Source organism: Trypanosoma theileri (genome assembly GCF_002087225.1).
Source record: "Trypanosoma theileri isolate Edinburgh chromosome Unknown TM35_Tth_14_V1, whole genome shotgun sequence".
NCBI lineage: Eukaryota > Euglenozoa > Kinetoplastea > Trypanosomatida > Trypanosomatidae > Trypanosoma > Trypanosoma theileri.
Window position 1 is genome coordinate 529,939 of NW_021639856.1, and position 19,165 is coordinate 549,103.

The 19,165-nt window shown below is 43.2% G+C and overlaps 10 protein-coding genes across 10 annotated transcripts; all 10 read left to right on the top strand.

Moving 5' to 3' along the window:
* Nucleotides 1–172: 172 nt before the first annotated feature.
* TM35_000142910 (uncharacterized protein) lies at nt 173–1,876 on the top strand (the record flags this gene model as incomplete). Its single annotated transcript, XM_029025736.1, has 1 exon — nt 173–1,876. The coding sequence occupies one exon, from the start codon at nt 173–175 to the stop codon at nt 1,874–1,876; it is 1,704 nt and encodes a 567-aa protein (XP_028883146.1).
* A 605-nt stretch (nt 1,877–2,481) lies between these two features.
* Nucleotides 2,482–3,993, top strand: TM35_000142920 (3-phosphoglycerate kinase, glycosomal; the record flags this gene model as incomplete). Its single annotated transcript, XM_029025737.1, has 1 exon — nt 2,482–3,993. One exon carries the CDS (start codon nt 2,482–2,484, stop codon nt 3,991–3,993), a length of 1,512 nt encoding a protein of 503 aa, XP_028883147.1.
* A 359-nt stretch (nt 3,994–4,352) lies between these two features.
* Nucleotides 4,353–5,126, top strand: TM35_000142930 (uncharacterized protein; the record flags this gene model as incomplete). The annotated part of the gene is made up of 1 exon (XM_029025738.1): nt 4,353–5,126. The coding sequence occupies one exon, from the start codon at nt 4,353–4,355 to the stop codon at nt 5,124–5,126; it is 774 nt and encodes a 257-aa protein (XP_028883148.1).
* A 1,109-nt stretch (nt 5,127–6,235) lies between these two features.
* TM35_000142940 (uncharacterized protein) lies at nt 6,236–8,146 on the top strand (the record flags this gene model as incomplete). Its single annotated transcript, XM_029025739.1, has 1 exon — nt 6,236–8,146. One exon carries the CDS (start codon nt 6,236–6,238, stop codon nt 8,144–8,146), a length of 1,911 nt encoding a protein of 636 aa, XP_028883149.1.
* Nucleotides 8,147–8,677: 531 nt separating this feature from the next.
* TM35_000142950 (uncharacterized protein) lies at nt 8,678–9,328 on the top strand (the record flags this gene model as incomplete). Its single annotated transcript, XM_029025740.1, has 1 exon — nt 8,678–9,328. The coding sequence occupies one exon, from the start codon at nt 8,678–8,680 to the stop codon at nt 9,326–9,328; it is 651 nt and encodes a 216-aa protein (XP_028883150.1).
* Nucleotides 9,329–9,610: 282 nt separating this feature from the next.
* Nucleotides 9,611–10,213, top strand: TM35_000142960 (uncharacterized protein; the record flags this gene model as incomplete). Its single annotated transcript, XM_029025741.1, has 1 exon — nt 9,611–10,213. The coding sequence occupies one exon, from the start codon at nt 9,611–9,613 to the stop codon at nt 10,211–10,213; it is 603 nt and encodes a 200-aa protein (XP_028883151.1).
* A 199-nt stretch (nt 10,214–10,412) lies between these two features.
* TM35_000142970 (DNA repair protein BRCA2) lies at nt 10,413–13,661 on the top strand (the record flags this gene model as incomplete). The annotated part of the gene is made up of 1 exon (XM_029025742.1): nt 10,413–13,661. The coding sequence occupies one exon, from the start codon at nt 10,413–10,415 to the stop codon at nt 13,659–13,661; it is 3,249 nt and encodes a 1,082-aa protein (XP_028883152.1).
* Nucleotides 13,662–14,422: 761 nt separating this feature from the next.
* TM35_000142980 (anti-silencing protein ASF 1) lies at nt 14,423–14,914 on the top strand (the record flags this gene model as incomplete). Its single annotated transcript, XM_029025743.1, has 1 exon — nt 14,423–14,914. One exon carries the CDS (start codon nt 14,423–14,425, stop codon nt 14,912–14,914), a length of 492 nt encoding a protein of 163 aa, XP_028883153.1.
* A 325-nt stretch (nt 14,915–15,239) lies between these two features.
* TM35_000142990 (uncharacterized protein) lies at nt 15,240–16,139 on the top strand (the record flags this gene model as incomplete). The annotated part of the gene is made up of 1 exon (XM_029025744.1): nt 15,240–16,139. One exon carries the CDS (start codon nt 15,240–15,242, stop codon nt 16,137–16,139), a length of 900 nt encoding a protein of 299 aa, XP_028883154.1.
* Nucleotides 16,140–16,460: 321 nt separating this feature from the next.
* TM35_000143000 (phosphate-repressible phosphate permease) lies at nt 16,461–18,056 on the top strand (the record flags this gene model as incomplete). Its single annotated transcript, XM_029025745.1, has 1 exon — nt 16,461–18,056. The coding sequence occupies one exon, from the start codon at nt 16,461–16,463 to the stop codon at nt 18,054–18,056; it is 1,596 nt and encodes a 531-aa protein (XP_028883155.1).
* Nucleotides 18,057–19,165: the final 1,109 nt, after the last annotated feature.

Here is a 19,165-nt window from a genome sequence, read left to right on the forward strand (position 1 = left end):
AATTTTTTTTCTTTTGTTTCGTACGCACGTGCGGAAAAGTATAGACAAATCCAAGAACAATAACAACAACAAAAAGAGTTAAACGATTAAAAGAAAAGAAAAAAAAAAAAAACGGAGAGCAAAACCAAACCAAACAAACACACACACACAAAAAAAAAATAGAAGCTTAAATATGTGGCGCTTGCCGAGAAAAGCATACTTTCAACTCTTCGGCTTCCGCCTTGTATCTACACCCACTACAGATAAGCCGCAGTGGGAGAAGTACGAACAACAACAACAACAACAGACTGCGCACCCTATAATCTTCAATGTTCCTGCATTATCTCGCGTGGTCGGTCGTGATGTGGAAATCCTTTCGCTGTGGCAAAACTTACTGGCAGGTCGTCGCTTTCAAGCCATTACAGGACCAGATGGAATTGGCAAATCAACAATAGCAGCGGAATTCTGCGATCGTGCTAGACGCAGCGAGCGGTTTACATGTATTCACTGGTTTAACGCTAAAGATGATCTACAGTCAACTCTGTTGCAGTTTTTTCAATCCATGAAAGGTAGGAAGGAAAAGGATGTCTTGTTAGTAATTGACGGTGTACAGGATCCACAAGAGGTGCTTCGTCTCATACCTGAGCACACAAACGTTTATACACTCCTTACTACTGTTTCTGAAGTTGATAGCTCTAATAAAATTGGAGTACTTAAAGTTTTACCACTATCACCTAGTGCTGTGCTAGAGTTTCCACATGTATTAGAAGTAGAGGATGAATCCTCCCCTGCACGCGAAGTTATGCATGCTGTTGGTTATGTTCCACTCCTTATGCACATGGTTTGTTGCCTTATGGAGAGTGAGACTGTAACACCGATGAAACTAAAAGAAGAACTTCATGCTAAAGGTTTTACTGGAGAAGGTATCTTGAGTATTTCTTCTTTACTTGATGTACTTTTAAATATTGCGCTTGCAGCACTTGAGCAGGATTGTCCAGGTGGAAAGGAATACTTAGCAAAACTTGCTTTATTTAATATTGACAACATATCATACACTCTTGTGGATTGCCTTCTTGGTGAAGGCGAAGGAGAGGTATTTGCTGTACAAGCAGCAGGATTAGGCATTTGTGAACAGCGATGGGATGAGGCATCACTACGTATTCATCCCTCTATTGCGAAAATACTCCGCAGTAAAGCCGATAGTGCGTCTGTGGAAGAGAGTGCAAAGGTATTACATTCACTGTGGCCTCGACGCTGGCGTGGTACCGGCAGTAGCATTGCAAACGAGTTGGTTCTCCACACACGTGCCATATGCGAAACTGTAGATAAACTTCAACTGAAGTATAGTGATGATCTGCTGCAATGTCTTGATCGCAGTGCAACCTTTCTTGCGCTTAATGAAGGCAAGGAGCTTGTAACAGCTGCAGAGTTGTGGTTGCGTGTGGTACGATCTAATCAAGAGAATGGGAAAAAAGATGCTGAGACTGTACGGCATGCCAGAGAATGCGGACGCTTGCTGCACTTTCTCCGGGATGATAGAGCTGGTAAAGTATTACAGTATGCTTTTAACTTGGCATGTGCGGTACACGGTGAACAATCTATAGAGCGGGCCCTTATTCTTGGCTGTTACGCACCGTACATGCACGCCACTGAAGATGCTGTGTGTCTGTTAAGGGATGCTGCCGCTTTATTAGAGAACCGTGTTTCTTCTGTTGAGTCTGTGCTTGGAAAGGAGGAGGAACGCATGTTGTCTGAGAGTGTCTTTGTGCTGCTTCTGCGAGAAGGACAGATGCTGCAGGAGTTGGGCAAAGCGGTGCCGGAGGTACTCTGGACGATGCTGCAACAGCAAGAGGAACGCATTAAGAAGGGTCGGCAGCTAACACCATCAAGAAAATGATATCGACTTTATTTTTAAAGTTGTAACGTAGTTTTTATTTATTTTTTTATTTATTTATTTTTTTCTTGTTTTTATTGTTATTATTATCATTATTTATTATTATTATTATTATTATTATTATTATTATTATTATTATTATTATTATTATTATTATTTCCTTTCCATTTGTTGTTTTTCTATTGAATCCATTCAAAGGGGATGAATACTGGAAGGAATGGAATGGAATGGAAAAGAAACGGGGATAAAGAAGAAGGAATTACTGAAGCAACCCATACAGCACATCAAAGCAATACAGTAAGGAAACCACAAACAAAAAAAAAAAAATAAAAATAAAAAAGACGAACCTTTGTGTATTTTATTTTTGCCTTAACTTCTTTTTGTTTTAATAACAAAAATCTTCCCATCCCTTTTACGGATCCTTTTTTTTTTTTTTCTTGTCTATTTCTTGTCTTGTTTTTCACCTTCACTGATTTCTAATTGTTCTTGTATTTGTTAACTATCTTAAAATTTCAAAGCAATAAAAACTGCGAAAGCAAAAGGAAGTAACACGAATACCAAAAAAAAAAAAAAAAAAAAAATTACAAAGGCTGAGTATAAACATCAGAATGCCAAACAATTTAACCATTAAAAAAACTATTGACGATGTCTGGCCTCTGACGGCAAAGAGAGTACTGATTCGAGTAGACTTCAACGTTCCAATGATGAACGGTCGAATCACCAACGACTACCGTATACGTACAGCCATTCCGACAATACGTCGTGTAATTGACCAGGGTGGCATCTGCATATTAATGAGTCACCTTGGTAGGCCTAAAGGGGTTTCTTACACATCAAATGAAAAGGATATAAAGAAGCGGTACCATGGAGTACACTTTCACGATAGTAAGGGTAAAACAGCTTTTTTTGGTGTTCTCCCAGGAGAAGAAAAAGCAAAGATACTTGCTCAGTCAAGTGCCAAAGAAGAAGCGAAAACGCTCTCACTCAGCGAAGGTTCTGGAAAAACAGGTGTTTTTGCACGTCTGCCAGATGATGAAAAAAGAGAGTTATTAACCAAGTACCTCAATGAAAATAAAGAACATATTTTTCCTCAACTCAGCCTTAGCGGAGGGTATGAAGAAGAATATAGCCTTCGCCCCATTGCTGTTCTACTCGCTGAACTACTCGGCCAACACGTATACTTCGCACATGATTGCATGGATGCCAAGTCGGAAATAACAAGACTCAAAAGAGGCGAAGTAATGTTGCTTGAAAATGTACGCTTTTACACTGAGGAGGGCAGCAAAAAGGAAGATGAGCGCATTGCAATGGCTCGCGTGTTGGCATCCTACGGTGATATATACGTCAGCGATGCATTTGGCACAGCACATCGCGAGAGTGCAACAATGACAGGTATCCCAAAGGTCCTTGGTCACGGTGCTGCTGGTTATCTCATGGAAAAGGAGATTGAATACTTTGCCAGGGTCCTGGGCAATCCAGCACGTCCCTTGGTGGCGATTATTGGTGGTGCTAAGGTAAGTGACAAGATTCAGCTCCTGGACAATATGCTGCAGCGCATTGACTACCTCATCATTGGTGGCGCCATGGCATACACCTTCCTGAAGGCGCAAGGCCACAAGATCGGTATCTCGATGTGCGAAGAAGACAAACTGGACCTGGCACGTTCATTGCTGAAGAAGGCTGAGGAGCGCAAGGTTCAAGTACTTCTGCCCCTTGATCACGTGTGCAACAAGGAATTCAAGGCTGTGGACTCACCTCTGGTGACAGAGGGCGTGGACATCCCCGATGGCTACATGGCACTTGACATCGGCCCCAAGACCATCGCAAAGTACGTGGATACTATTGCGAAGTGCAAGAGTGCGATTTGGAATGGGCCGATGGGTGTATTTGAGATGACACCGTACTCGAAGGGCACTTTTGCTATTGCGAAGGCTATGGGCGACGGGACGCAGCACCACGGGCTTTTGAGCATCATTGGCGGTGGTGACAGTGCAAGCGCCGCGGAATTGAGCGGTGAGGCGCCTCGCATGTCGCATGTCTCTACTGGAGGAGGTGCATCGCTGGAGCTGCTGGAGGGCAAGACTCTTCCTGGTGTTGCTGCACTCGATGATAAGCAGTAGTGACCCAAGTACTACTTTTTGTATTGCGGTTTGAACTATTGCAATGAGAAAGAGAAATTTTATTTCTAGAACTTTAAATTTTTTTTTTTGGTGTTTTCAAAAGGAAAAGAAAATCATTTTGGTATTGGTATTTTAGTATAATTTTTACTATTATTACTGTTTTTATTACTATGAATATGTTTGAGTGTGCCGGTGTATTTGGGTATTTTATTTGTTAATATGTTGATCATTTAAGTTTTATTATATTTTTATTTTTATTTTGTTGTTGCTTTGATAATGCTGTGATACTGTGGTGTAATTTTGTTCTTCTCTTACTGTATTGTTGCCTGTGCTTTTTTTTTGTGTGTTGGGTAGATTATATGTCTCTTTCGGGTAGTGAAGCTGATGATGGCCCCTCTGTACTTGTGGAGCAGTTGTACGATGGGGTTCCCTATGATGTAATTTCTTTTCCCGATGCTTTTGCAATTCCCCCGAAAAGTTGGAAGCTCGGCGCTTCAATGAGAAAGTCTGCTCCCCTTATTTCTTCAAATGCGGCGCACCATCCCGATGTGGGGGATTTAAATACGTCTTCTCATCCTTCTCCTGATTTTGTTGGATCGCGTGATTCGCAGCGGCTGATGGTGCGTCGTGGTGTGCATGAAGAGCAGCGACTGCTATTGCTTCACCGTGCCCGTCAGCGGCTTCTCCTGCAAGCCCTCTCCGGTCAATACAGGGGTCCCATCCCAAACCCTATGCCCAACTCCATCAACAAGAGCAATGTCACTTATTATACCAATACAATAACTAGTAGTGAGGGACAGAGAACTCCCCGCATGCCACCTTTCTTCGCCACTGGCCCAACCGCCGAACAGCGGCGGCGAGACGAGTGGCGGGACGCACCGCATGCCGCGTGGGCCGCCGCCTGTCGCTCAAAATTCGAATGGGTCGTCGCCCACCGGCAGGAACGTCTCGCCGCACTACAGACACGTCGACAGGAACGTCTAGAGCTAGAGCACTACGCCGGGTCCTCACGAGACAAGCTACTTCTCTCTCGTACAAGGCACCGCACCGCAGCAAGGGCTGTAGTTGATGAGGACGAGGAAGGGAAAGAAAATGAGGAAGAAGATGTACGTATGGTTAGGGAGATGCGATAGGGGATGATGATGACGAAAGGGTATGGTAACGGTCAAGATGTACATAGCCTCACACACTCTCACATACTTTATACGCGTGCGGAATTTGAGGTGTCTTGTTTTTTTTATTTCGTTTTGCTCATCTCTGGTTATGTAAATAAGTGGAAAGGTTTCTGAATTTCAGAGTTTTTTTTTAAAATCTTTTTTTTCCCTTTTTCTTCTTACTGGGTTCATTTAAAATATGTGGGATAATTTTATTCTGATGAAAATCACCTTCTTCTGGTTAACAACTTTTTTTTTCTACTTTTTTTTTTTTAGATATTAATGCTTTTTCTAACACTGTAGTAGTTCTACTCTTTCAAAATACAGGAATACACTAGAAAATTAGACCAAATCATGAGCTCTGTTTCATTACTGTAAAATTCCTAAAGTGGCTTTTAGGATCTGCTTGGCGTTATATTGCATATACACATATACAACATCATAATCTGATAAAAAAAAAAAATAATTCTTCGAAGGATATGGATAATGTTGTGGATACTTATTATTATTATTATTATTATTATTATTATTATTATTATTATTATTATTATTATTATTATTATTTATTATTTTTGCGTTCATCATTTGTGCATCTGGGTTCCCTCCTTCCGGATTTCTTGCAGCAGTAGAAGTGGCTGCTTCTCGTGAATCGTGTCTGCGTACAGTTTTTGCTTCTAGGAATGGCGTTGGATATTTTTTAATTTATATTAACGTGCCTTTTTTCATCATTGGATTCATTATGTATTCTTCAGCAGGTTTTGTGAGAACGAACACAAACAGGTAAACTTTGTGATTAACTTTTCTCCTTACCTCATTTTTTTTATTGATTTTTTTTTTCTCTCTCTCTGTCTTCATTTCATGTTAGCGTGTTTTTTTTTTTCCTTTTCGTCCCTCCGTCCCTCTCACTCTCTCTTTTTTTCTTTTTCTTTCTGCAGCAGCTCTAGGTGGGGTGGTGATTGAAAGAAAGGAGGAGCAATAGAGTGATAGAGAGAGTGAGAGAAGGTTTGCGTGTGTTTAGGTTTGAGTTTTTGTCTTTTTTTTTTTTTTTTTGTTCTGTCTGTGTATAAAACACCTTGAGTAGGTGAAACATGATCCCATTCAAGGTGAAGCACTTCGAGGAGGGCTCTTGGACGGATAAGCGTTCCACCTCCTCTTCCTCAGGAACCGCAACGACATCTTCTCTGAAGTCCGTTTCGGTGTGCGTTATTGACCTTGGCAGTGGTCCATCCTCTGTTGTAGATATGGATAGTTTCTCTGAAGTTCTTCTGGCCTCATCTCCTTCGTTCGTTTTTGTTCACAATGCTACACTGGCAGCGAGGCAGCAAATGATGCAGTCACTTCACGTTCGTAAATTATACTCAATCACAGATCTTGTGCGGTACGAACCTCGTGAGGGCCCTGACAGGGGAACTGTCATTCTTCTGCGTGTTGGTGCAAACTGTGATACCGCTGATAATGCAACAAAAGTGCTGGAGAGCAGTTTGGGTGGTAATGTTGTTGTACGACTTTTCATGACATTACAGATCCGCTCTTTTGCCGGTGTTTCCTTGACACTTGCTGTTCTGTATATTGATCCTGCTGCCGTATTGTGGCAACGGGTGAATGCTGTTACAGAGGCTTTGCCCCATTTGGGAAATCCAGACACAATTGTGCTGTGTTCGAACCTTATTGTTGGTTGTACGAAATCCACAAGTTCACACATGCACGCAATGTGTACAGGAAAGGGTTTCGTGGACGCTGCTGAAGAAGCTGGTGAGAAACACAGTAACAACAACAATAACAACAATAACAATGGCAGTACACATGATTGGTCCTTGTGGGTAAGGGCGTCTAAGCTTTCTGTAACACATTTTACGCATGAATTATCTCCTTCTGGTGCTAGTGGTACTCTTACAAAGGGACTTCCACCCATTACTACGGTTACATTGGGTCCACGTACTGCAACAACCATTGCAATTCCGCAGCCGCGCAGTGCAAAGAGCGGAAACCCACGTGGATCACCATCAACAACAGCAACAACAACAACAACAACACCGACAATGATAACGGATCCCGCTATTCTAAGCGCAGAGGCGGCAGGAAAAGTGACTGGTGGGACAACAAAAGGTCCTGGATCGGCTATTATTGAACGACTTCTGCAACAACAACAACAACAACAACAACAACAGCAGCAGCAGCAGCAGCACCAACAAGGCGCCTCACGATGGCAGATCTCGCATTCCTACACTTTGAAGAGCAATGAAAAGTTAAACAGTCATGAATTAGCGTTTGACATTTCGGCACATTTTTCGACCCTGTCAGATGCTGTAGAAGCACTAAATAAGAAGACTATATACTGGCCTGCTGATTTTTGTGTGGTGCATGGTGTTGTTCTTGTAAGTGATAATATTGGACAATGCGATAGGCGAGTGATGTTCCGTCGTTATGCCCGAGAATACAAGAATAGTTATTCCTTGATAGCACAGATGTTTTCACATCATGGAAATAACACCACTACTGCTATGAATGCTACTACCAATAATAATAATAACAACAACAACAACAACAACAACAATTCTTCAATGACTGCGGCACCAGAGAAAGCGACCTGGTTAAGGCGTGTTGCGGCGCTCTCTGGTCAAGCCAGCGGTGATGTAAACACGGAGGATGGTTCTATAATTCCCGTTTCCCGTGCACTGCGCCGTGAGGAGGAACTGCGCACACGCACGTGGGACATTTCGTGGTGTACTATTGTCTACCAAGTGACACCACGGGAGATGAAATTCAACATAACACCATTGGTAGGTCATGGCAGGGATAACCTCACTGAGGCCATTCGCTGGCTTAATATACGTTCGCAGTCGAACTCTGGGGTAACGGCAGCGCATGTGAAGGAGAACCCACTACAAAACTACTTGTATGATTATGCTCTTCTGTTTTCGGTAGAATTGCAGGGATATTGGCTTATTGCGGCTACACATGTCCCGTGTGACATTGTAGCGTGTCGAGCAGCGGCATAGAAAGCTCTACAGCAGTGGGTGCAGACCCATCTACGCATTGATGAATCGATCAATGGATCTATGGATGAAAAGAAGAAGAAGGTGAAAAAAAAAGGAAGAAAGGAAAAACAAGGGAACGTTCAAAAAAAAAAAAAAAAAATACAAGTTGTCTTCTGTTCCATTCTATTGATTTCAATGGTCTCATTGGTATGCATGCACGTGATGTCTTATTTATGATGATGTATTGTAAACTTTGAAGTACAATAAGGCTTTTCGTTTTGTTGGTTTTTTTTTCTTTTTTTTTCTTTTTTTTTTGCTATCCATTTGGGCGCCTGACTTTGGTCGTCAGGTGTTACTTCTGCCCCCTCCTCTCTTACGCACAAACGCGCAGGGAATTAGAGGGAGAAAGGAGAAGGCATACCTGTGCAGGAAAAAAAAAAGAATAGATAGAGACCAAAAAAAGAAAAAAAAACATCGATACGGGAGTGAATAGACAAAAAGCCGTTTTATACAGGAGAGGATCGAGTTAGTTGGAGTGTAGTAACGCCGTACATGGATGCACGCACCATATATCAATTGCGTCTGGATGCGATTGAACGGGCGGAGCGATTGCTCGAGGAACACGAGGCAGAAGTGGTAGCAAGAGAAAATCTGCTAGAGCGCGCAGTTGCTATTGGAATACAGCCTTCTCATGAGAACTGGCAGCAGGAGGTTGAAGTTGCGTTACGCTCTATTCCCAGGCGCAATAATAGCAACAATGGTATGATTGTTGCGATGCTGAAGGGTTGGGAGGATCTTATCGTGAATTTAGAAAAGCATGCTTCGGAATTGCGTCGAAAAGATGCGGAGATCACCGAGCGTGAACAGGCAGTTCAGAATCGTGAAAAAGCAGTGCAGCAACAACAAGAGCAACTAGTGGAAGAGAGGCGACGTCTTGCGGAGTCCCAGGAGGCCCTCATAAATATACGCGTAGCTGTAGAAAAGCGTACCCGTGATCTTAACCTTCGTGAAGTTGAGTTGGCACGTCGCACTCGTATCGTTGAGGATGAGAATTCTCGTAAGGCAAAACAAATTGCAGAAGAGACAGCAGTCAAAATAAGACTGCGTGAAAAAGAGAGAGAGCTTGAAACTAGACAAGATCAGTGTGAAGAAGTTTTAAATGCGTTGAATGAACTCTGTGGACGCGTTGAGTTGCTCATTTGAATGAAGTGTGATTACAAGTAAGTAAAAGGGTATATATATATATATATATATATATATATATATATATGATATCTTTTTCTAGTTTCTCGCACGTATACAGGGACGTACTCTATGCTTTTTTTTTTTTTTTTCACTTCCCCTCTACGTCTGCCATTATGCATTCCATTCCAATAATTCATCCAGCCCACATACATCCACCCACCTACATATATATATATATATATATATACATATATATATATATATATATATAGGTGGGCATATTAATACTTGTGTATATCTATGACAGAGGGTATTGAGTGGCCGCCGCAGCTACTGCTTGTGTTGCGGCGCCATCTGGAGCAGGTGGAGCATCCCGAGCATCCACGCACACCGCCACTTGCCACAGGCGCGGCTCAGCGCAGTGTTCTTACTTTTCTTGCAGACGCACGGGAGCAGGTGCGGCAGCGTTGCAACACCAGTGAGTCCGTTTTGGAATGCTGCCAGTCACTTGTGCTGGACACTATTGAAGAGTGCTGCGCCTCGTCTTTTCTCTCTGCCCGGGAGCGGCGTGTTATAAATCTCGCGGCCGCGCAGCGTGAGAGACGGTCGGATGGGCGGCCGGGGCCAAAACGTCGTCGCAGCGATACGGAAGAAGCAGCAGCGGCGAAAGCAGCAACTGCAACACCCGCATGCTCACACAAATGTGCAGCAGTACTTCCTGTTGAGTACCTTCTTCGCTTCTTCATTGCACTGCCGTCGATATTGGTGCACTATGACAAACTTGGCGGTTGCGCCATGCCAGCAGCGTACAAGCAGCCACTATGGGATTATGTGAATGCTGTCTTAGACATTATGAAGGAAATTACCTTCGTAGACACAATGTCCTACGTTGTTCTTAAGTAATGCAGGTGGGAGTGTATTACTGAAAAAATAACATAATGCCTCTATTCTTTTACATTTTCACCTTCACATGTTGTAGTTATCTCGATATATATATATATATATATATATATTTAATTATTTATCAAACTGCTTTTATTTGTATTTTTTTTTCTTTTTCGTTTTTGAAATTCTGTATTTGTGTCGAAAGTCTTGACGGGTCATGGTGCAAAAGGAATCGAATGTATGTAGTCACTGCACTTATTGCAATACACCCGGTCGGGTACGCTGTAGTATGTGCCGACGCAACATTCGCAAACGCCCACACGATACATCAAATGATGCATTGTCTTCACCGAGTCCATTAAAACCATCAGAGGAGAACGTGAATGGGCATCTGATAAAAGGTGTTGTACAGACACTCTTTTCCACTGCTGCTGGTACACCTGTTGTTGTATCAGAGTCATCCATTCAGGCAGCACGGATGAGATTAGAAGGGAAGTCTGCTACCACAGAGGTATCACCTGCACAAGAAAGCGGGCACAGCGTACAGACACTCTTTTCTACTGCTTCTGGTACACCTGTTGTTGTATCAGAGTCATCCATTCAGGCAGCGCGGATGAGATTAGATGGTGGCGTTGAAAAGGTGGCGTCCATTTCTACTGAGAACAGTACTGTTGCTTTAAGTGTGAGTTGCGTTGGAGGTGCTGACGGTGGTGCTGCAACCCCTCATCTACCCGCACCAGCGGCAGAAGCAGTTGAAGCAAGAGCATCACTGAGTAAGGGATCTTTTGTAGTTCCTTTAGCCCGTGGTCCGCGTGAGCGGTCTTCAGGGGTTTTAAGTTCTACAGTAATTCCATCTAAGAAAAAATCTCTGAGGGCAATATCATATGATATTTTCAGATTTTCTTCATTGGCGATGTCAGCGCTTCCGACAGCAGAAGATATTGTACAAGAGAGGTTTGCTTTTAAACGTGAGGGGTGTTCACCTGAGCTTGTGCGAATATTAGGATTATCTACTACGGATATTACAGTTTCACCAAACTGTTTTTATACAGCATTGTTGGAACTTGGAGGAACTGTAACTGGGATTGATGTCTGTTTAGAAGATTGGTGTCAGCAGATGCTAAAGTCCACATTGTTAAAGTTACGGGGTCTTTCACTTCGTTGCAATCCACCATTGGCAGTGTTTTCTGTTTCTCACAGTCTTCTCTGTATATGCTTTAAATATAATCGGGAGTTTGTACAAGCTGAACGACCAGCGTTGCGCATTGTTACTGAGGGGGACGTTCCAGCATCATCCTTAATGGTTGTAACTATTGTTTCTCTTTCATTAGAGGAACGTCTTGCGCCTCACACTTCTGTGGGTGTCATCTCTGATGGTTGTTATGAGATTAAGGTTGCTCTAGATGTTCCACTAACAAACTTAGTACGAGAAGGTATTCTTCGTCGCGGGCAGAAAATCCTTATATGTGGGGCCAAAATGCTTGTAAAGAAATTTTGTTCCCCTCTGGAATGTCGGGATGATGTGGTGCTTTCGATTAACTACAACTGTACACGACCGGTGGATGCAGATTCTGCTCTTGGGCTGTATAATGCTAATCCACCTATATTTTCATCTGCTTCTGTGCATCCACTTGGTGGACTTGTTCCATCACTCCGTGGTACAGTCGAACGTTTATTGCCAACTATCTTCATTGAACAGAGTATTAACCGTCGTGGAGTTGCGAATAACGGTACAAGGGTGATAAGAAATCTCCTTGCCCAGCAGAAATCACTCGAGTTGGTTACACGACAAATGACAGAAGCTACACCAGGAAGTGAAGTAAGAGAAACATCAGGGACTTCAGAGGATGCAACAAGCAGTCGACGACTCGTTCGTGTCTCATCTCTTCTGTTAACATGCGATACCAAAGAGGATGTATTGTTACAATTATGGGAAGACGTTGGTGATGGTTGCTTTGCAAATGTGTTGGACGATGTCGCTACGGAGTTCCCTGCAGAAGGCACTGTGATTCTTGTATTTGCTGTCACACCATCCCGTAGTCGACCATCGCATCCGTTCCGAAACGCCAAGGTACTCTACACACGTGGTAGGTTGGAGTACAGACAATTATCTACAGTGAGTGGATTCTCACGTCAGCTACAACAAAGTGCGGAAGATATTGACTCCACCACCCCCGCAGGTGCGCCTATGGACTTTGCTGCTTTTTTTGTGTCCTCTACAAAAACAGACTCAGTGATATCGTATGTTTTTGCTCTGGTAGATGTTACACGACAGAAAGCTCCTTCATACTTTCTTATGGATGTACCATGTGCGACACCAGTAAAAGAGATTATTATCTCGATGCCTGCAACATCATTTACACCTGTAGTTGTGCAGAACGCTTCATTCATTCGCCGAGCGGATGTTGATTTGGGTTCAGACTCTCTGCATGTCTTGGCAAATGAGTATACTCGAGTTCTACAAAGACCTGCAGCTCCAGGATTGCGCGCCGCTGTTGCTGTCCTTGAAGACTGCCGTGAGAAGGTGAAAAGTATGGACAGTGTGTCTGCCCGTGCAGTGGAACTACTTCGCCTACGACAACTGAGTGATGAAGCGCGAAGTGGTGTACGCCACTTCTCATCAGAGCTTAGCGCTAGTGAAATTCCTTTAATGGTAGAAACAGGAGCTCCTTCACGTGTACCGTATTATATGCGGAGCGATGCACGAGGTTCTGTTTCAAAAGGTGTTTCCATTCCTTCATCGATTGTTAGACCTCAGGTGAGTCATGAACAGAAAGCCGTTATTGAAAGTGAACAGAAATCTGTGATAATGAATAAAGATAAAGATATTATGCTGACTAAATTATATAAACGCAATGGTAAATCTCATTTTTTTGGTAATATTCTGAGGATGCGGATGGTAAGATGTTTCGGTTCTGAAAAACGTGAATGCATCAATCTTTTTACAGAACTAGATTCTAGTAGTACTACTGCTTCTAATGAGATTAAACAGAGCGTACCACAAGAGGAGCTTGTCCCTGATTCTACTTACTTTGAAATTGACATTCAATTCACTGCTGAAGTTCAGCATCAGGTAACTGTTACAATCAGAAATCCCTCTGTACTGAATGCGATATTGGAGGAGCGGGTAGCTGTCCGAAGTGCTTGCGCCTTGGTAGTAGATGAAGGGCAAGTTGATTACTTTGTGATGCGAAATAAGCTGCTTGAAGGATGGCAATATAAACCCGAGGAGAGTTGGTGGTGGCTTCTTTCTCTTTCATGTGTGACTAATGGAGAACAAGTTCAATCAAATACAATGTTAGCCATGATGGTATGGCTTAGGAGTGAGTGGGAACAGCTGCTTGACATGTTGGCTGCTGGTGTAAGGGACAGTCTCTACGCGTTTACTATAAACGCTACAGAAAACGTAACTCGTGTGGTGTTTATAAAAGAAAATTGCTCTCTCACAGATCTTATGAGTGAATAGTGAATACGCAGAAATAGATAAACTTTTTTTTTTCTTTCCAAGTTTTTTTTTTTTTATTTATTACCTTGCTTCTGCATTAGTGTTCTTTTATTTGCTCATTTTTTTTTAATTATATATCTATATATGTTTCCCTTAGCCCTCTGTTGAGTCTTGCTGGACTTACTTCTGTAATGGTAAAGTGTAATGTGTTATTCTTCTTCTATCTTTTTTTTTTTTTTGGCGTGGTGGGTATGTAGAAGGAGGAGGTGGCTGAAACGTCTGTGCTTGTCTGCTACAGCCTACCGTGGGAAGAAGAAACACATAGAAAGAAAGAGTAGATACAGACACACTCTGAAGTGCAAATAGAAAAAAAAAAACAGAAGGTCATATATATATATATATATATATATATATATATACTCACAACCATAGACTAAAGAAGGGAAAAGAAATTAGCAACGGATTGGGAAAAGAAAAAAAAAGAATAAAAAAGTGAAACAAACATCATCATTGACAACAGAAAAATTCGGGAAGCGGGAAGGTAAATACCTGTACCGTACGTCAATCTCAATCGAGTCGACAAATCAGTATAAGGAGGAGAAAAGATAGTTTTATTTTTCTCTGTGTGAGTGAGTAGTAGAAAGTGAGGGAGAGAGAGAGAGAGAGAGAGAGAGACTGTTTTTGGGGACGTCATTAACTAGGTTATAGTTAGCAAGAAAAGTAGAGTCAAAGAAAACAGAAAAAAAAAACAATAACAAAGAAATACATCATACATAAAAAAGATGAGCACGGAGCCTGTAGTACAGCTACTTGAGATTGAGCTATTGGGCGACAATCCTGCGTTATACACGCAGTCCTTACGCTGGCGCATGCGTTTGGAGTCTTTGTATCCACTTCAGGAGCCCATTTCTGTGGCTTTTGTGTGGGTTGGCAGTGCGAGCAGTGCGGCTTACGATCAGGTGCTTGATGCCTTTGACGTTGGGCCGTTGGCGAAGGGGGCGACGGAGTTTACGATGGAGTGCGACCCGCCGCGGGCGGAGTTGGTGCCGCCGGAGGAGCTACTCGGTGTGACGATCCTCGTCATCTCCTTCCAGTACCGCGGGCAGGAGTTCCTGCGGGTCGGGTACTACACACAGGTCGCCTACTTTGACCCGCACCTCAACCAACTCCCACCCCCACACCCGCAGGAGGATCTCCTCGGACGCTTCATCGCCATGCCACGTCCTACAGTCACAGTAACTCCTATAGCCTGGGATAAGGAAACGGGGAATTGACAACAGGCAGGGAAACCACAAGAAGAATATATATATATATATATATATATATATGAGAAGGGACCTATGCTTATAGACGTATAAGTGTCTCTAGTAGTTCTTTACTTTCTACAATAATGATAATAATAATAATAATAATAATAATAATAATAATAATAATAATAATAAAACAGTTACATTGCATCCCTTCAACTGCTTTTCCATTCCATTCTTGTTCTTTTCTTAAATTTCTTAGCATATTTAATTGCAAAGACTCAAAAAAAAGCGCTAAGTTAACCCTTGGATCACAATGAGTGAGGTGCTTAGCGATCGATTTATTAATGACATGATTAGAGATAATAAAGCCTGGAGGAGAGCACTCAGACAGCGTGATGTCCAAGAATGCCTTGCACCCTCGTCAAGAGCGGCAAAATCAAATATGGGGCCTCTTTTTCGTCGTGGCTGCACTGACAACGTCTACAGTTTACGGTTTGTAAACTTTTTGCGTGCATCCGATGATTCGTCTCCAAACACTCGTGAGAGACAAAAAGCACTCCAACAGCGCATGCAGGCATTGTGGAATCCAAGTACAAAAATCTCCAGTTGCTCTTCTGATACTTTACTCCATAACCTCCTTTTGCACCAGCTAAAGTTACATGGGTTTTCCTTGGGCTACAAGGAAAGTCGTGATGCTATATTAAAGGAACAAGTGCGTGAGGCCTCTCAACGTCGGAAAAAACAAAACACACAGGAAGAAAAGGAAAGAATAGAGAATTATAGGCAAAAAGAGAACGAAATTTGTAATAACGAATTTCAACAGCGAAAGCTAATTATGAATAAGGAAAAACAACGCCGAGATAGAATAGTTGCTGACATGCACGAACAAGAATTGATCATAATGACCAATGCTGAGTTCGCTCAACGGCGAAAAATATTCCAAGAAGCATATGCTCAATATAATAGCATAAGAGAAGAGGCAGATAGAGAACTTCAGTCAATAACTGGAATATCATTGGTACATTTAAAAGAATACTTTGGTATCATACAACAAGAAAAAGATCAACGACACAACATTATACATCTCTTTCAAAAACAAAGAAAATCTATGAAAACACAGCTACACATGCAACTACAAAAATTGGTGCACGCAGAAATTGAGCGGATAACTCAACAAGAGAAAATCATCCACCAGTTAATACAGCTCAACAGTACGATACAAGGCAGTGTACTACATCAGCAAAAGTAGAAAAGCGACAAGAACAACAAGAACAAATAAGAAGAAAGAAAAAAAAAAAACCATAGATACTTATGACTAGTAATAACAAGATTCCTTTTACCATAATACCTACAACTAAACTGTCTAATTCAACAATAAAAACAAACTAACGAACAAACTGTAGGCTCTTCTTTTATATCATTTTCTATTTGTTATTTCTCTTGTCCTATTGGTTCCGGTTTCTATATTTACTTCCGCGATACACATATACTCGCACAAGCTTTGTGAAGAACACATATCACTGCATATTGTTTTTGTTCAACAGAAGAAGAATAAGCAGCAAATCTATCAATGGTCAACCCGTATCTATGGATCGCCATAGTCGGCGGCATTCTTGCCTTCCTCACGGGATGTGGTGTTGGAATGAATGATCTTGCCAATGCCTTTGGCACCACATACGGAGCCCGCATCTTGACGCTGCCCCAGATTGTCGTCGTTGCCGCTGTCTGTGAGTTTGCTGGAGCCGTTTCCCTTGGCGCCGCGGTGACCTCGACGATCTCCGGTGGCATCGCAGACCCGTCAATGTTTGCCAATGAGCCGTATATTCTGATGTACGGCATGTTGTGTGCACTCGGCGCTGCCTTTGCGTGGCTTGTACTCGCGACTATTCTGAGTCTTCCTGTGTCGTCAACGCACAGCATTGCGGGTGGGATTATGGGGTTCGCGCTTGTGTACGGTGGCGGTGGCGCTGTGTCGTGGGCGAAGAAGCAGGATGATTTCCCTTTTGTGGCCGGATTTGTTCCCATTGTTGTGTCGTGGTTCATCTCACCCCTGTTCACCGGGATTGCCGCCGCGATTATATACGGGCTGGTGCGTTTCCTGGTAATGCGTCCTGCGAACTCGGTGCAGCGGGCGGTGTACTCCATCCCGATCATTGTTGCCGTGGCGTTCTTCCTGGAGTCTTTCTTTGTGCTGTTCAAGGGAGCCAAAGAGCGTCTCCACTGGGATGTGAATAAGGCCGCCTGGGTGGCTGCTATCATTGGTGGCGGCACCGGTCTCATTTCGATTGCGTTTATTCCGTTGGTGCGGCGCCGTGTGAGAATAATGACAGAAAAGGCTGCACGGCAGGCGGAGGAGCAGGGGGCATCGCCAGAGGAGGTGGAGCGGGAACTCGTTGAGGGTGAGGAGCATAGCCCTGCTTCTGCTGCTGCTGCTGCTTCTGCTGAGGACTGCAATGCGGGTAACCGCCATGCCGACGGAACGGACGACGTGGCCGCTGCAAATCCGGCAGTGCCTGATGATGCATCCGCTAAGAAATCGAACGAGCCGCTCACTGGTGCTGTTGTGGGTGATACAGAAAGCAGCGGGAACGGCAGCCACCGGGGTGGGGAGGACCTGCCCAAGTTTGACGTTCAAATCTACGACAGCCGCGCAGAGCTTGTGTTCCGGTACTTGCAGGTGTTCACGGCGATCTGCGCATCGTTCGCGCACGGTGCAAGTGATGTAAGTAAGGCTGTTGGACCATTCGCCACCATCTACTCAGTGTATCAGAACAAGAGTGTGGTACCGAAGGTTGATATCCCCATATGGATTCTGTGCCTCGGTGGTGCTGGCCTGGTGGTTGGTCTTGCCACGTTTGGCCTGAGGATCATGAAGCTGCTTGGTGAGCGTGTGACGAAAATCACCCCGAGCCGTGGCTGTTGTGCAGAACTCTCCACCGCACTCGTTGTCTCGTTTGCCTCTGGTTACGGCGTGCCAATCTCGTCTACTCACTGCATCACCGGCGCTGTGATTGGGATCAGCATGATGGACGTTGGTTTCTGGAATGTACGCTGGATTATAATTGCCAAGCTTTACGCCGGCTGGATCATGACCGTTGTCATCACCGGTTCACTCTCTGCAGTGTTCTTCGCACAGGGCATCTACGCACCGAGCATATCAGCGTAGTTGTGTTGGTTGTTGTGATAGTAGTATTATATAAATTTGTATTTTCTTTGAACCATTTAGTAGAAGGGCCCCAAATCGGTTACTGAAAATAAAGCTAGGAGCCAAGGGATATGTAAAAATGTAATAGAGTTGCGCCCCCTAACGTGTGAGTGTTACAGGAATGAGTTACACTACTTCTTGTTTTTTTTTTGTTGGATAATTCTCTTGTTTACTTGTTGAATTTTTGTTCCCCCTCTTGGCAATTTGTGTTTGCACTCGGTTTTGAGACTGGAAAAAGGAAAAAGGAATGTTTCGATCGCGCCATGGTGTTGCTTGGCGTGATATTCCGGTTTGTGGCGCCAGTTAGTTGAGGTCCCTGTGCTGCACTCTCTCGCTGTAACGCTGTCACCACTTCTCCCGTCACTGTGAAAATAAGTAATCTGTGTTTTGTAATGGAAAAAATGATAGAAATTGAAGAAGTGATGAGACACCAGGTGTTTACAGCACCCCCCCCCCCTCTTTTTTTTTATATATATATGAATGGAGATAAGTGAGAAAAAAGAAAAAAAAGAATGTTAATGAACGCTCTTCTGAAGTAATTAATGGAAACCACAAAAAATTTTTATAGAGGCTGTACCATGCAGCTACACCTTGCCGCAGACATTTTTGTAAAACATAAAAACAACAGTACCCAATAAAGACTTGTTTTGGTGCTCTAACGAATATGTAGTGATGACGCGAGGTTGCAGTTACCTGCACCCCATTGTGGATAGTAGGAATTCTGCACCTATACGTTGTCTCTTCTCTACATATGGTTAAATGTGCTGTGCAAGTCATATCGCAAGGAAGCTGCAAACCCTCTCAAAATATACATATATATGTATAAGTGGAATACTGGAACCAATAACATGAGTCCCCGAGTGATACAGCAAATACTGCAAAAAACAAATAAGACAATAAATGCACATATCTAGTGCATCCCAATAAGCTCAGGCATAGTGAAGAAATATATGATTATTTGTGTGTGGGCGTGCTTTCTCCCACGTGCGTCTTGTTAAAGAACTGAAGAAAAACCCCCTCACCCACCAGGTATTTTTCAACGGGTACTATCTTCGTATCGTTTTTTTTTT